General features: G+C 42.8%; 1 protein-coding gene across 1 annotated transcript in view; it reads left to right on the top strand.

Moving 5' to 3' along the window:
* Nucleotides 1-17,592, top strand: part of LOC126284011 (glutathione hydrolase 1 proenzyme-like) — a 197,345-nt gene that overhangs the window by 100,539 nt on the left and 79,214 nt on the right. Inside the window, exon 3 of the mRNA XM_049982558.1 lies at nt 606-779. Coding sequence (XP_049838515.1) covers nt 606-779 — 174 coding nt within the window. The remainder of the gene's footprint in view (nt 1-605; nt 780-17,592) is intronic.

Here is a 17,592-nt window from a genome sequence, read left to right as displayed (position 1 = left end):
CGAGTATTTCAATCCCAGTGTGCACTTGCGATTTACTTGTTATTTGCATATCGTTTACATGAATTCATACAACACTGAATTTATCTTATCGAATTTGGGTTAGAATGCAGCGTCTTGATGTGCGGAATATGATTGTGAGGGCGGAATATGTAAGAAATGAAGGTCAGGAAACCACAACGTTTTACAATGTAAATGCCGCAGTATCCAGGGGCGCTTACAGTTGGTTCCCAACTCGAATTAATGTGATACCTGGGCAACGGTTGATTTACAGACCCATGTTTATTGGAGCTTTTTATCTACTGTTGGCCTGCTCTCACAATGTGTGAATTATTGACCATCACTTTTGAAACACTCTGTATAACAGCAGCAGAACAGACCAAGGAAATAATAGTCAAATGACGGAAAGATCTGTAACCCCTGATTAACCAGGTCAACTAAGTGCTGACCCTCTAAGTGCGCTGTCAGTGTCAGATCAAACATAACATGCCACTATATTGAGAAGCAAACCCCGTAATGATAGAAGTTATGAAAGGGCGGTAGTCCAAATGGACCTTCCGTCTGTCGAGTCGTCGTGTGACTTTCCCACCGCGTGCACTGTGTTTCAGAGAAGACGGTGGCTGGGACCCCGAGATGAAGAAGGTGCTCCTGGTGGCGGCGCTGGCTCTGGCCCTCTTCCCGCTGGTGATGGGCCTGGCGTGGCTCCTGCCCTACGCGCTGGACGTGCACTTCCGGCACGCCGCCGTCGTCGCCGACGCTCCGGGCTGCGCACACGCTGGGAGGTAAGACCGAAGCACTAGCGCTCCGCCGCTACTGTCCGCTGCCGCCTATGTGATGACGAACCAGACGCTGGCTAGGAGCGAGGCGCCGCGCCAATGCTTAAGCCCTTTTCACACGATACACGTTCTTGTCTCAGCCGACTACTCGAGACAAGTAAGTAGTGGCGTATCTGTTAGAAATCACAGTGATTGAGTCACAGATATCACAATAACAACTTTACAGGATCTAACTGCGATTTCAATAACAATTAGCAATCGCAAGTAGCATTTCACATTCGACTCTGTGAGCCATCTGTTGGCCGAATTTTGTACTGCTTTCTGCGATTTCGGTGACAAGTCGCGGCTAGAAGTCGCAAGTAGCAACTAAAAAGTGCAGTTGACAGTGTCATCTATTGGCCAAAGTTCCTACTACACACCTTCCCTGCGTTTCGCTATCGACGAGTCGACGATAAAAACTCCGAAATGAAGCTGATCTCCGCAGGAATTCGGCAGGGCTCTGTCATTTCGCCTCTGCTTTTCAACTTACACATAAATAACATCCCAACAGTCCCCCTTGTTACGGCGAGTTTTTATGCGGACGATACGGTCTTTCTGACAACTGGACGACACTTGGACCAGCTAATCGCTAGGATGCAACGGCAACTTGCTGTAATGGAACGCTGGGCGCTGCAAAATAACGATCAACACGACGAAGACGGCAGCCGTTCTCTTCACACGGAGGAAACCAGTTCTGAACGACAGACTCCAAATAGCTGATCAGTTTATCCCATGGTCGCCGGGAGTGAAGTACCTCGGTGTCTACCTTGACACAAAATTACTCTTTACGCAGCATATTGACGACAAGAAGACGGCAGCGCAGAAGACGGCCAGGTCATTGCTCCGTTCCTGAAGAGGAAGGATCTCAACCCTACGACTAAACTCCAATTGTATAAGGAAACGGTGGAACCCACAATGTTATATGGCTCCGCCTCGTGAGGAACTACGTGCGTCTCCAACTACAACAAACTCCAAGCGCTGCAAAACATTTGCTATCGATGGATCACAGGAGCTCCATGGTGGACAAGAAACGTCGACATCCGCAGCGCACTTCTATACAAGAGAAGGTCCATGACAAGGCTCTACGAGTTTTTGACAAAATCGATGCCCTTAGGGACCAAGCTGAACAATTAGAATCGGTATGAACGGTAAACCCTGCTAGATGGCACAAGTATCGCGTACCGAAGTCAATAACGTTTCACCCCCCACAGGCAATCTGTCATAATACGAGGAAGCAGTCACACATAACAGCCTAGACACATTTCACCCTCCACAGAAGATGTTGTCGTGGTCTTCAGTCATGAGACTGGTTTGATGCAGCTCTCCATGCTACTCTATCCTGTGCAAGCTTCTTCATCTCCCAGTACCTACTGCAACCTACATATTTCTCAATCTGCTTAGTGTGTTCATCTGTTTGTCTCCCTCTACGATTTTTACCCTCCACGCTGCCCTCCAATACTAAATTGGAGATCCCACAATGTCTCAAAACACGCCCTACCAACCGATCCCTTCTTCTAGTCAAGTTGTGCCACAAGCTCCTCTTCTCCCCAATTCTATTCAATACCTCCTCATTAGTTACGTGATCTACCCACCTAATCTTCGACACTCTTCTGTAGCACAACATTTCGAAACCTTCTATTCTCTTCTTGTCCAAACTAGTTATCGTCCATGTTTCACTTCCATACATGGCTACACTCCATACAAATACTTTCAGAAACGACTTCCTCACAAATCTATACTCGATGTTAACAAATTTCTCTTCTTCAGAAACGCTTTCCTAGCCATTGCCAGTCTACATTTTATGTCTTCTCTATTTCGACCATCATCAGTTATTTTGCTCCCCAAATAGCAAAACTCCGCCGGACGCGGTGGCCGTGCGGTTCTAGGCGCTGCAGTCCAGAAACGGCGGGACTGCGACGGTCGCAGGTTCGAATCCTGCCTCGGGCATTGATGTGTGCGATGTCCTTAGGTTAGTTAGGTTTAAGTAGTTCTACGTTCTAGGGGACTGATGACCTAAGGTGTTAAGTCCCATAGTGCTCAGAGCCATTTTTTTTCAGCAAAACTCCTTTACTACTTTAAGTGTCTAATTTCCTAATCTAATTCCCTCAGCATCACCCGACTTAATTCGATTACATTCCATTATCCTCATTTTGCTTTTCTTGATGTTCATCTTATATTCTCCTTTCAAGACACTGTCCATTCCCTTTAGCTGCTCTTTCAGGTCCTTTGCTGTCTCTGACAGAGTTACAATGTCATCGACGGACTTCAAAGTTTTTATTTCTTCTCCTTGGATTTTAATACCTACTCAAAATTTTTCTTTTGTTTCCTTTACTGCTTGCTCAATATACAGATTGAATAACATCGGGGATAGGCTCCACCCTGTCTCACTCCCTTCCCAAACACTGCTTCCCTCTCATGCACCGGCCGCGGGGGTCTAGAGGTTCTAGGCGCTTAGTCCGGAACCGCGTGACTGCTACGGTCGCAGGTTCGAATCCTGCCTCGGGCATGGATGTGTGTGATGTCCTTAGATTAGTTAGGTTTAAGTAGTTCTAAGTTGTAGGGGACTGATGACCACAGATTTTAAGTCCCATAGTGCTCAGAGCCATTTGAACCATTTGAACCCTCTCATGCCCCTCGACTCTCATAACTGCCATCTGGTTTCTGTACAAATTGTAAATAGCCTTTCGCTCCCTGTATTTTACCCCTGCCACCTTTAGAATTTGAAAGAGAGTATTCCAGTCAACATTGTCAAAAGCTTTCTGTAAGTCTACAAATGCTAGAAGCGAGATAGACATCACCAAAGACAACAAGCTAAAGGACCCATTGAGTGCCCAAGCCTAACTGAATGTGTAATAAATAAAGCGTTTTCCTTTTATCCTTACATCCCATCCTAGAAGAATAAGTCATCAAGGATGATCTTTTCAGCCCACACTACACAGTTAAAAACAAGAAAAAAAATTACTATCGAATCCAACTGCGATTTCTGTGACAAGTCGTTACTAAAAGTCTCAAGTAGCAAGCAAAAAGCGCACTTAACATACTTTGTCTAGATCTATCTGTTGACCGACGTTCGTACTTCGTTATGAGAACGTTGTGCCTTACAAATTGATGTGCCGTGTCTGCGTATTTTATGACGACATGCACATTCAGCACCAGTTATGGTTGGTCAAACACAGCTGGGACCCTGAATGTATTATATCAATAAGAAGCAACATTGCCTTTTTCACCAGAAAATATCATTTAGAGACAAGTAACCTAAATTTTTTTCGTTCTGCTATCAATATGACAGTTGTGGTTAATATTCCACATGCCTACAGGACTTTGCAATGTTAACATAACAGAACTCAGACATCTGTATAAGTGTTATGAAATGAAAACAAGATGAATGCCTCACTTTTGTTCCGACACAGTTCAAGACTCCGGAGAAAAATTTTACACCTGGTGTTCTGCATGGCGACTTCACACACAAGAACGTTTTGCCGACACTACTACCACCTACATAAGTAAGCTTTCCTGTGTTACTTTTAAGTAATGCACTTAAGCTATTCCTGATTTAACTGAAAGATCTGTACTTCCCACTTTCATATCAACAGCCTCAAAATGCATATTGTAGACTTCGGGATATGTTACAGGTCAGTGTCACACCAAGTGGTACAGTGCTGAGGGATACACGACCTGGCTTCTTTAAGTGCGATTTTTAACTACGACAAATCATAGTTAAGAATAACAGATAATGAAAAGTAGCATTCACGGAAATCACTGATATAGGAAAATCGCAGTTTAGCCCATCACTACAAGTAAGTCTACTGCAGCGCCCCTGGCGTTTTGTTCCTGTACTGAGTCTCGTCTGTTTCGAGTGGTCATTTTCGTTTTAGACGTCAGCGTCAAAACTGCGTGTGTTGTAAGAGCTGCCTACTGTGCAGTTTGACACCTTAACGGTTATTTTATTTACTCGCATGGATTACATGTTCATTTTACAATGTTATTCAAAAACTTCATACAGGTTATATACAAGGGAGTACCTCAAAAATAAAAATAATAAACAAAAAACGAAATAACATTGCTGTGAGTGGAGCTTGTGTAGTACGCATTTCTGCCGCTAGGTGTGTATAGCGCAACTCACTGGCAGTTCCTGTGCCCCGTGTGTTGTAGACATGCCCTGTTGTGTTCGTCTGCAGCGATAGATTTTGCTAGCGCTGTTTTGTTCTTATTTCGTTTTTTACCAGAGACAAATTTAAGTGAACTACGTGCAGCTGGGAAATTTTGTTTTCTATCCTGTAGAAATGCTGACGAAACTGTTATAATGTTGAAAGCACGTCCCCTGTTCCACCCCTTAGAGGATTGCATTTCCAAAAACAATGAGCCGCACATTTTTTTGTTTTTATTTCTAACAGAGAAACCAAACACGATTTTTCATAGATTTAGCTTCAAAATAATTGCATAAGTAAATATTCCCGTAAAACTTTCATTCATTATTTCACGCTCACAGTGGTTGGATTTCTAAAAAAGTGAAACTTATTTTTATTTCCAACTGAGAAGCCAAATTCAAATTTTCAGAGATTTAGCATTAAAAATGCTTTCATAATGAAATATTTCACAAAAACGTCATCCCCTATTTGACCACTTAGTGACTGTACGTCCAAAACGCTGAAGCACCTTTTTTATTTTTGACCGAAAAGCCAAATACTAATTTTTGTAGTTCTAGCTTCAAAATAACCTCCATAGCAACATATTTTCAAAAAACATGTCATCCCCTATTTCACCCCTTAGGTGATGAATTTCCGAACATTGCTGAAATACATATTTTTTTTATTACTGTCTAAGAAACCAAACCCCAATTTTTGGAATGTTCTGGCTTTAAAGCTACCGTAATAGAAACACATTTTCGCAATGCGTTTCCTCTTCTGTATCACCCTCTCAGAGACCTAGTGTCGAAGAAACCCTTCTGAAACGACGGCTACAGTACAAAATCAACACCATATGCAAATTTCAAGTTTCTGCACTTAGTGGTTTGCGCTGGGCGATGATGAGCCAGCGAGTGAGTGAGTCAGTAGGGACAATTATTGAACTATATGAAAAAAAGTATGTTGTTGTTGTGGTCTTCAGTCCTGAGACTGGTTTGATGCAGCTCTCCATGTTACTCTATCCTGTGCAAGCTTCTTCATCTCCCAGTACCTACTGCAACCTACGTCCTTCTGAACCTGCTTAGTGTATTCATCTCTTGGTCTCCCTCTACGATTTTTACCCTCCACACTGCCCTCCAATGCTAAATTGGTGATCCCTTGATGCCTTAGAACATGTCCTACCAACCGATCCCTTCTTCTGGTCAAATTGTGCCACAAGCTCCTCTTCTCCCCAATCCTATTCAATACCTCCTCATGCGATCTACCCATCTAATCTTCAGCATTCTTCTGTAGCACCACATTTCGAAAGCTTCTATTCTCTTCTTGTCCAAACTACTTATCGTCCATGTTTCACTTCCATGCATGGCTACACTCCATACAAATACTTTCAGAAATGACTTCCTGACACTTAAATCTATACTCGATGTTAACAAATTTCTCTTCTTCAGAAACGCTTTCCTTCCCATTGCCAGTCTACATTTTATATCCTCTCTACTTCGACCATCATCAGTTATTTTGCTCCCCTGATAACAAAACTCCTTTACTACTTTAAGTGTCTCATTTCCTAATCTAATTCCCTCAGCGTCACCCGACTTAATTCGACTACATTCCATTATCCTCGTTTTGCTTTTGTTAATGTTCATCTTATATCCTCCTTTCAGGACACTGTCCATTCCATTCAACTGCTCTTCCAAGTCCTTTGCTGTCTGTGACAGAATTACAATGTCATCCATCGGCGAACCTCAAAGCTTTTATTTCTTCTCCATGGACTTTGATACCTACTCCCAAATTTTCTTTTGTTTCCTTTACTGCTTGCTCAATATACAGATTGAATAACATCGGGGAGAGGTTACAACCCTGTCTCACTCCCTTCCCAACCACTGCCTCCCTTTCATGTCCCTCTACTCTTATAACTGCCATCTGGTTTCTGTACAAATTGTAAATAGCCTTTCGCTCCCTGTATTTTACCCCTGCCACCTTTAGAATTTGAAAGAGAGTATTCCAGTCAACATTGTCAAAAGCTTTCTCTAAGTCTACAAATGCTAGAAACGTAGGTTTGCCTTTCCTTAATCTTTCTTCTAAGATAAGTCGTAAGGTCAGTATTGCCTCACGAGTTCCAGTGTTTCTACGGAATCCAAACTGATCTTCCCCGAGGTCGGCTTCTACTAGTTTTTCCATTCGTCTGTAAAGAATTTGCGTTAGTATTTTGCAGCTGTGGCTTATTAAATTGATTGTTCGGTAATTTTCACATCTGTCAACAACTGCTTTCTTTGGGATTGGAATTATTATATTCTTCTTGAAGTCTGAGGGTATTTCGCCTGTTTCATACATCTTGCACACCAGATGGTAGAGTTTTGTCCGGACTGGCTCTCCCAAGGCCGTCAGTAGTTCCAATGGAATGTTGTCTACTCCCGGGGCCTTGTTTCGACTCAGATCTTTCAGTGCTCTGTCAAATTCTTCACGCAATATCATATCTCCCATTTCATCTTCATCTACATCCTCTTCCATTTCCATAATATTGTCCTCAAGTACATCGCCCTTGTATAGACCGTCTGTATACTCCTTCCACCTTTCTGCTTTCCCTTCTTTGCTTAGAACTAGGTTTCCATCTGAGCTCTTGATGTTCATACAAGTGGTTCTCTTACCTCCAAAGGTCTCTTTAATTTTCCTGTAGGCAGTATCTATCTTACCTCTAGTAAGATAAGCCTCTATATCCTTACATTTGTCCTCTAGCCATCCCTGCTTAGCCATTTTGCACTTCCTGTCGATCTCATTTTTGAGACGTTTGTATTCCTTATTGCCTGCTTCATTTACTGCATTTTTATATTTTCTCCTTTCATCAATTAAATTCAGGATTTCTTCTGTTACCCAAGGATTTCTACTAGCCCTCGTCTTTTTACCTACTTGATCCTCTGCTGCCTTCATCCCTCAAAGCTACCCATTCTTCTTCTACGAAAAAAAGTATATTAGCCAAAAAGTACTGCGTGCAGACACTTGATTCAGCATGTAAACGTCGCTACAAATATTCGGATTTAGATTATGACGTTCAATATGCCTGCCATCATTGGCAGTGATGTGGCGCAGACGAATAGCGAAATTCTGCATGACCCTCTGAAGTGTCGGAACATCGAAGCTGTCGATGATCTCCTGAATGGCTGTTTTCACCTTAGCACTGGTTTTGGCGTTATTGCTGTACACCTTGTCTTTAATATAGCCCCACAAAAACGAGTCGCAGGTGTTGAGATCCAGAGAATACGGCGGCTAAACGAGGCCCTTGCCAGTGGCCTCTGGGTACCCCAGAGCCAGAATGCCATCCCCGGAATGCTCCTCCAGGACATCAGACGCTCTTCTGCTTCGATAGGGTCGAGCTCCGTCTTGCATGAACTGCGTCTTGTCGAAATAAGAGTCACTTTGGATAATGGGGGTGAAATCACCTTCCAAAACCTTCACGTACCGTTCGGTAGTCTACATCTACATCTACATTTATACTACGCAAGCCACCCAACGGTGTGTGGCGGAGGGCACTTTGCGTGCCACTGTCACCGTGCCATCAAGGAATTCCGCTTCGATTATTCCGTGACTGGACGTTGTACACCGCGCAGTCACCCGTTTATGGTGAAGAAACTTCTCGATCGCGAAATGCGGATTTGCAGTCACCCAAAATGCGCCAATTTGGCTTATTGACGAACGCATCCAAATGAAAGTGGCCCACAATAAAGGGGCTTGCGCATGCTCGCACTAACTCCCACGGTGCCCCCGCGGCCAACCGTGCACTTTGAACGTCCTGATACAAACCGTTCAGAAGTTATGACAATTTTATTTCATATAGTTTGTAAGGTGGCAACGGTTTTGCACCTTACATGAGTCCATTTAAGGACGGACAGCGGCGCAATGGCTTTGTAGATAAGTACTTGTTGTTTGCTGGAGTACTACTCTAAATTACGGTGTAGGAAATCTATGTGGAAACGCATCAGCACGCTGGCTAGGTAATACAGCGAGAATTCTGCGATTTTGTAATTATAGGATTTTGCGGAGAGACAGTATGCGAGATGCGAGACATAGCTCAACTACGTCCCCAGCTAGCCGCTGAAGTCCACAGCCTGACGGCATGAATGGTGAACTGGGGAAGTTCTGTAACCCGCTTAGAGAGGCCACAGCGGCCGCCAGCCTCTGAGGGACGCGGGGCTGCAGTTGTTCAAGTGTTTACCGAAACAGAGCAGTGGATAGCTGGACGGGCTTTCCTGTGCGTGTTTTCGCCTGTGTCCCATTAATTTTACGCCTTCGAGTAACTCAAGTGGGGCACGCCAGGAGGTCCGAATAACAAAACTTTCAATGCAGGAGTCTGCGTTCGCTACGATGGGGCACCTTGCCGGGCAAATCTCGAGTGGTCTCTTGGGAGAAAACTTCCAGTAAACGTGTTGTTGCCCACAGGTGTGGTTCTTCCCAGCCGGCGTGGGCTGAGTTTACTTGTGAAATTTTGCACAGAGGGAAGAAATGTGGAAAAGAGTTCCAGTCCCAGGCCGTACATTGGTCGGCACTGGCAAATTGGGTATTTCGAGAGCTTCTAGTGAGGTGATTCACTCGCCAAAAGTTAAGGTGGGAAGACAAAGGTGAACAGCGATCTTGCTCGACTCTCTGTAGGGCTCTTCCGTTCTGGGCCCTCGTACTGAGAGGACGTTAGCCAAGCCGTCTCCCCTTTTGATCTTTCGTTCTGAGAGGACGTTAGCAGCGCCAGCTCATTGCTGACGGAAACATTGTCGCAATTATAGAAGTTTGCGGGCAGCAGTTTGTTCTTCGAATACTGTAGGAGTGTACTTTCCGAGACGCCACACGCCAACCGCACGGCCGCGCCGTCGGAGACCGCCACTACAACAGGAATATTATGGTGAGATCACTCCCGCTTCCGCCTGTGTTAGGAGCAACTTTACACAGTTGGATCAATTGCAATTGCTGTTTCCACGGAGGTTTCACGATACTTTGGGGTTTAGTGGTTCTTCGTATTTTACGTTTGTGTCGATGTCAGTTGGTCAGCCAGTATATAAGACATCCTGTCCTGTACCGATTTTGTCACAGTTCACTGCCAATACCAGTTAGGAGGGTAATTTGTAAATTGTTCAGTGTGTTTATTCAGCATTGGTCTGAAGGTTATGATAAAATTATTGTCATTCAGTAGAGCTTTTACTTTCAGTAGCTGATCCTAAATTTACCCTTATGCCTATTTTTTATATTTGTGTATGTCTTTGAAGTCATTGAACAACCTAAGTGTTCGTGATCGTTCATGTTTGGGAGGAAAAATAGGTGTGATTTATCGTCAACACAACCACCGCAGATTAATTAGGGGTGACAGGGCCACATTTAAATCTAACATTATCCATTTTTGCGTACAGTTCCACTCCAAATTTCTCTGTAAGTTGTTTGTCACACTCAAAGCCGACAAGCAACGGGTGGGGTGTTACAAGTTCGATAATTGTTAACCGTTAAATAGAGATTACAACCGTTTGAAAAAAGACGGTGCTCGTAAAGTAAGAGCAATAAACACCTAGAGAGCGTCATGCTATATTACGACACTAACAAAAAGAAGCGAAAGGGGACTTCAGTTTATATATGTAGAAAGAGAAGAGAGGAGATTTAATAGAACATTTTTATTTACTCACTAAAACATGAGTATGACTTACATTTTATGATGGCATGCAGCAGTGTTCGTATATTACGCTTTTGATGGATTATCAACGTAACATGTGTTCATATGTCAAAAGATGTTTTTCTTACATGATATAATTACCATGTAACAAGTTTTAGGCTTTTTGCTTTACTTATGCTATGAAGCTTTACTTCTTATCGAATTTCAAATTCTGAAGGTGACAGGGGTAAAATACAGGGAGCGAAAGGCTATTTACAATTCGTATAGAAACCAAATGGCAGTTATAAGAGTTGAGGGGCATGAAAGGGAAGCAGTGGTTGGGAAGGGCGTGAGACAGGGTTGTAGCCTCTCCCAGATGTTATTCAATTTGTATATTGCGCAAGCAATGAAGGAAACAAAAGAAAAATTCGGAGTAGGTATCAAAATCCATGGAGAAGAAATAAAAACTTTAAGGTTCGCCGATGACATTGTAATTCTGTCAAAGACAGCAAAGGACTTGGAAGAGCAGTTGAACGGAATGGACAGTGGCTTGAAAGGAGGATATAAGATGAACATCAACAAAAGCAAAACGAGGATAATGGAATGTAGCCGAATTAAGTCGGGTGATGCTGAGGGTATTAGATTAGGAAATGAGACACTTAAAGTAGTAAAGGAGTTTTGTTATTTGGGGAGCAAAATAACTGATGATGGTCGAAGTAGAGGGGATATAAAATGTAAACTGGCAATGGCACGGAAAGCGTTTCTGAAGAAGAGAAATTTGTTAACATCGAGTATAGATTTCAGTGTCAGGAAGCCGTTTCTGAAAGTATTTGTATGGAGTGTAGCCATGTATGGAAGTGAAACGTGGGCGATAAATAGTTTGGACAAGAAGAAAATAGAGGCTTTTGAAATGTGGTGCAACAGAAGAATGCTGAAGATTAGATGGGTAGATCACATAACTAATGAGGAGGTATTGAATAGGATTGGGGAGAAGAGAAGTTTGTAGCACAACTTGACTACAAGAAGGGATCGATTGGTAGGACATGTTGTCAAGCATCAAGGGATCACCAATTGAGTATTGGAGGGCAGCGTGTAGGGTAAAAATCATAGAGGGAGACCAAGAGATGAATACACCAATCAGATTCAGAAGAATGTAGGTTGCAGTAGGTACTGGGAGATGAAGAAGCTCGCACAGGTGTAGCATGGAGAGCTGCATCAAACCAGTCTCATGACTGAAGACCACAACAACAATGATAATAGGTCAACGGGAAGTAGCTATAAGTTTTAACGAGTGAGTTTCGGAGCATCAAAATGTGTGGCATAAATGGCCACATATGTGTTGATTGAAGCGACTTGGAAGATTAAAATTTTTGCATCTGCAAGGAACCATAGACCTTAACATGTGACATAATTTTGAACTTGACACGTCTACCGGTTACAGAGAAAGAAGGGGTTTTATCAATCAGACGAACAACAAAGCGACAGTATAAAGTTTCCGTTAGTACAGATGGGGCACGGAAATATACACACACCAAAAAAAGTTTTGCATCACCATAGTTCCCGGAACTCCTGGAGATTGACGATGGCTGTGGTATTGTATCACAGACACAGTCCCTTTGACTGTTAGGAGACGTCACTAAGCCCGCCCAAAGATGTAAACAAGCATGTACGAGCAGCGCCTATTAGACGGAGGGAGTCCGACACCAGATCCGTTCCCCTCATTCCACCAGGAAGGAGGTACACGGCTCGTGTTGTCTGTAGTTCAACTCTGCCTAGACGGTCAATACTGCGGATCGATCGCGTCCGAATTGTTACTTTGTGGCAGGAAGGGCTCTCAGAAAAAGAAGTGTCCGGACGTCTCGGAGTGAACCAAAGTAATGTTGTTCGGACTTGAAGGACATACAGAGAGACAGGAACTGTCGATGACATTTCTCGCTCGGGCCGCCCAAGAGCTACTACCGCAGTGGATGACGTCTACCTACGGATTATTGCTCGGACGAACCCTGGCAGCAACGCCACCATGTTCAATAATGCTTTTCGTGCAGTCACGGGACGTCATGTTACGACTGTACACAACTGTGCGCAGTAGGCTGCATGATGCGCAACTTCACTCTCGACGTCCATCTTTGCAACCACGACACCATGCACCGCGGTACAGATGGGCCCAACAACATGCCGAATGGACACCTCGGGACTGGCATCACGTTCTCTTCATCGATGAGTGTCGCATATGCCTTCAGCGAGACAATCGTCGACGTGTTTCGAGGCAACCCGGTCAGGCTGAAAAATGAAATGTCGTGTAGACCGTTCGCCTGGTGCAAGTCTTTTTTTTCGACGCCACTTCGGCGACCTGCGCGTCGATGGGGGTGAAATGATGATGATTAGGACAACACAACATCCAGTCCCTGAGCGCAGAAAATCTCCGATCCAGCGAAAGTCTTAGATACACTGCCCAGTGAGTGCAGGTTCCCTGCTGTTTTGGGGTGGCGTTATGTGGGGCCGACGTACGCCGCTGGTGGTAGTGGAAGGCTCCCAACGGCTATACAACACGTAAGTTCCATCCTCCGACCGATAGTGCAACAATACCGGCAGCATATTGGCGAGACATTCGCCTTCATGGACGACAATTTGCGCCCCCATCGTGGGCATCTTATGAATGACTTCTCTCAGGATACTGTCATTGCTCGAACAGATTGGCCAGCATGTTCTCCAGACATGAACCCTATCGAACATGCCTGGGGTAGATTGAAAAGGGCTGTTTATGGACGACGTGACCCACCGACCACTCTGAGGGATCTACGCCGAATCGGCGTTGAGGAGTGAGACAATCTGGACGAATAGTACCTTGAAGAACTAGTGGATAGTATGCCACGACGAATACAGGAATGCATCAATGCGAAGAGGACGCTGTATGGTGGTACTACATGAAATGTGTGGTTTTTATAAGCAATAAAATGGATGGAAATGATGTTTATGTTGATCTCTATTCCAATTTTCTGTACATGTTTCGGGACTTTTGGAACCGAGGTGATGCAAAACTTTTTTGGTGAGTCTCAATTCAAAATAAATAAAAAATAAACTCGACGGTGCAAGAGAAGAGTCATAATTACGAAATTTTATGCATTGTTAACAGTTACAACACTAACGTTACGAAAAAAACAAACGATGCTTGAAAATAGGGAGTAATAAACTACTAGCGACCGAAAAAAAATTGAGGTATGTTTGAGTAAAGTCCACCTGATAAAGCTTTTACTGTAAACGACACGAGAAGAGTTAAACACATGCCCAGTGCCTACCACAGAATGCAAAAACGATGCCAGGAGTTGTAAGGAAGAAAGAAGCGTTTATTGTAAGCAATGAGTTGCGCCGCGTGAGGCCGAGCGAGGAGCGACGGTAGCGAAAGGAATGCACCCTCTCCAACCGGCCGCTCGCAGCCAAATGAAACTGAGGGACAGTAACCGAAGCACAGCTTCGCTGCGCAAGCGCACAAGTCCTCCCCCACCCCTTACCCCCACCCACTGCGGCATCCCACCACCTACTCGTCACGTTGTAGCCAAGCCTCGCGCGCCATCTGCCGGCCGCAGCGACAAGCGGCCGCTCCTCGCACTATTTCACCTACAGGCGTGTGGAGCAAACATCGTGAGGGATTCTCAACGAGCAAACAGATAGCTAAAAAAAAAATGGTTCAAATGGCTCTGAGCACTATGGGACTCAACTGCTGTGGTCATTAGTCCCCTAGAACTTAGAACTACTTAAACCTTACTAATCTAAGGACATCACACACATCCATGCCCGAGGCAGGATACGAACCTGCGACCGTAGCAGTCGCACGGTTCCGGACTGCTATGATTGTTTGCGAGGCCAGGGTGCCCGTTTACTCACTCTCAAGACGTCCGTGATCTTTCGTATTGACAGTAGTAGTTACATACAGCGAAGATGCTTATTATTTCACATCACAAATGTCACTGATAGTTGCTTAATTTTTCAATAACAATCCGACCACGAATGTAGTTACACAGCTTTATTTTTAAGCTTATTGATTACAACGTTCTCATCACACTGTTGAATTTTCATCTTAAATACTAACTCTGATGTAATTAAGCTGTAGCGTGTGGAATACGTGCTCAAATGGAATAGCCCAGAAGGTTACGCTAAAAGGCGGCAGTTTGATGCTACGTTCGTGAAATCAACAAGTGTGTTTTATGAGAGTAGCTACAATTGTTGTTATGGTTACACATATTTATGTCCGCCATTTTTATGATGGTGGCATCGAATGCTTCAGTTAATCTCGCGAAACAATGAGCATTTAATCTGTGAAAATTACAGTGACGTAACTATTCTAGCTGCATGTGCAAGGCATCAGCAAAGAATCGAAACAAAATTTCCCAGGAGAAAGAATATTCAACAGTGCAGTATGCTGCCACCAGTACCTACGATTTTAAAGGAAGCATAGGCGCAAGAAATGTAATGGAGACGATTGGACTAGAAATGAATATGAGTAACTTTACAGCCGGGCGGCGTGACCAAGCGGCTCTAGGCGCTTCAGTCTGGAACCGCGCGACCGCTACGGTCGTAGATTCGAATCCTGCCTCGGGCATGGATGTGTGTGATGTCCTTAGGTTAGTTAGGTTTGAGTAGTTCTAAATTCTAGGGGACTGATGACCTCAGCTGTTAAGTCCCATAGTGCTCAGAGCCATTTTGAACCATTTGAACCAATGGCAGAAGGCCTAATCTTTAATAACTTTACAAATCCTACTCAGAAGTCTCGAAACAAATGAAAACCATCTTCTCAAAGCATGTCTCTCATAACAAATTGCAAAATACATCAATGTTTCCCTATACATTATGTTTTTGCCGTTTTACATTTCCTTTTAAAGCAAAAGCCCCCAATCCCTTGCATTTTTAACAGTCCTGTAATATGCATCAAAATACTCATCTGAAACATGTCCATGATCTAATAAAGGTTCTCTGAGTTTACCTTGCAATTTTAGTTTTATGACGGAAGGTTTATCAAATATGGCAAACATTAAATAATACATCTTACCCACAGGTCCAGCCTCCCCCCCCCCTCCCCCTCTTCAAATTAGCATATGGGCGTCTTTCTGAACCTGTGACAAATACTACGATATTCATCTGTGTGGCACTCACCATACACTTACTATACTAATGAAAAATAACCATTTTAATTGTTATTGTATTATTATTAATTATTATTTATTTTAATTGTTATTTGTAATTTTAAGTATTTTTACCAGGTTTTACGGAATATACAAAACGAGATTTAATAATTTTCTGTTGTACCTCTTGTACTGTTACGACTACTGATAAGTCTTACATTTCGTATTAAATAAAAGCTAAAATTTTGTCATCAAAATTCTTCATATTTTTGTACCAAGTAGGGAAAATACAACAACAGACCTCGTTCTTGTTACTTTTCCATAATTTTATTCGGTACTTAATTATAATATTAAAACCGCAACGTAACTCAAATAAATTTTCTAGCTCCTAAAATATCTGCAGTTGTCACAATCTACATCACACTGTCTCACAGAAAGGAGCTAATCAATGTTATGATTTACAAAACAGAATTTGATATGTTTTAATGAAACTGTGTCGGTTTCTTCTCTCGGTGCTTATTAGTTCTCCTTTAGAAAAGCTGTGCACACAGGGCACAAATATAGCTGGGGTACATAATGATTTAAGCACCAACTGATGCCTCGTAGGGTACAGCAGCTATCTGGATTCCCACAAGTTTAAAGGATCGCACCTGTAGGGAAATATGCTCAGGTAAATATTTCTCTAGTTCGACTGTGATAGCAGATCTCGGCTTCCTTGGAGATGACTGATGCTGTCGTCGAATTCCTACCACATACAAGAGTCGCCACCTATTGCGGTAGTAATTGGTTTTTTTTTTATTTTTGTTCTTGTATATCAGCAAGTTTGCTTAATGAAAAGCGACTTTTTTTTATAATAAATGTAACAATTCTTCTGATGCCATCCACAGTTCCCGATAATGACTTTTGTATTGTGTGTTGCACAAGGAGATGAAAAGAAATCGCTTAACATGGGTTATATGGAAATATCAATTACATACCAACTGATGTCATGTCCCAAGCGTAGTCTATTATCATAGCAGTGATTTTAAACTTAATAAAATATTCGGTGATAATAGACTTTACCTTATTTCAGATATTGTCTGTGGTGTGCCTTTCTTCAGATTGTAGGCACTCAGGAAGGTACGACTTTAATTCTTCTCATCTATAAAACGTAACATAGGCGCAAAGAAACTAATGTTATTTATAGTTGCCTGTCTATCATTGCCTTTCCAGTGGTCTAATCATTTTTAATTTCACCAAATAATGGACATCAGATTGTTTGGATACATTTCCCGAATTTGTAAATTATGATTTGGGCAAAGCGATTTCCATTTTTTTTAATGTTGTGTATCTAATACCACAACATTAATGTTGTGTCTCTGGATGTTCTTCTGAGTTGTTGTTTCCATTTCATGCATATTTCGGCGACAAATCAAGAAATCTTATCCAGGTCCCGCGACTTGAGAATAAAATGAAAACTGCACAACAGAAAATAGCTAGGACAATTGAGAACATCCTATTAGGACTTAACAATAAAAACCAACACGAATAAACGAAATAATAGGCTGGAAACTGAAAAATGCTTACACCCTATAAAGCTAAGAAGCTTCCAATACTTGGAGAAGACACCTTTTCGACTTTAAAATTTTACATTTTTTTCTCTCTCTTCTACCATACGAAATAGGATTCCATTGTTCGGCAATGGGAGGGGGCGTGGTTGAAGAACTTGGAAATGGATGACAGTCATGTATACTGCTTTTGTGCTTGTGTTGCACTGGAATCTGTTTTGTTTTGTTTTCACCCATTACTGCAACTCAAAATGACTGTATGAGGAAAAGATAGAGAAAAGATCTATGACGCCATTCCAGCATTTTCTGTAAAGTTTTACATCCATTTTCACTGCAGTATAGCACCGAAATTGCCACTACATCAGGAAATTA

Source organism: Schistocerca gregaria, chromosome 1 (genome assembly GCF_023897955.1).
Source record: "Schistocerca gregaria isolate iqSchGreg1 chromosome 1, iqSchGreg1.2, whole genome shotgun sequence".
In the NCBI taxonomy this organism is placed as follows: Eukaryota; Metazoa; Arthropoda; class Insecta; order Orthoptera; family Acrididae; genus Schistocerca; species Schistocerca gregaria.
This window is presented reverse-complemented; position numbering and strand designations above follow the sequence as displayed.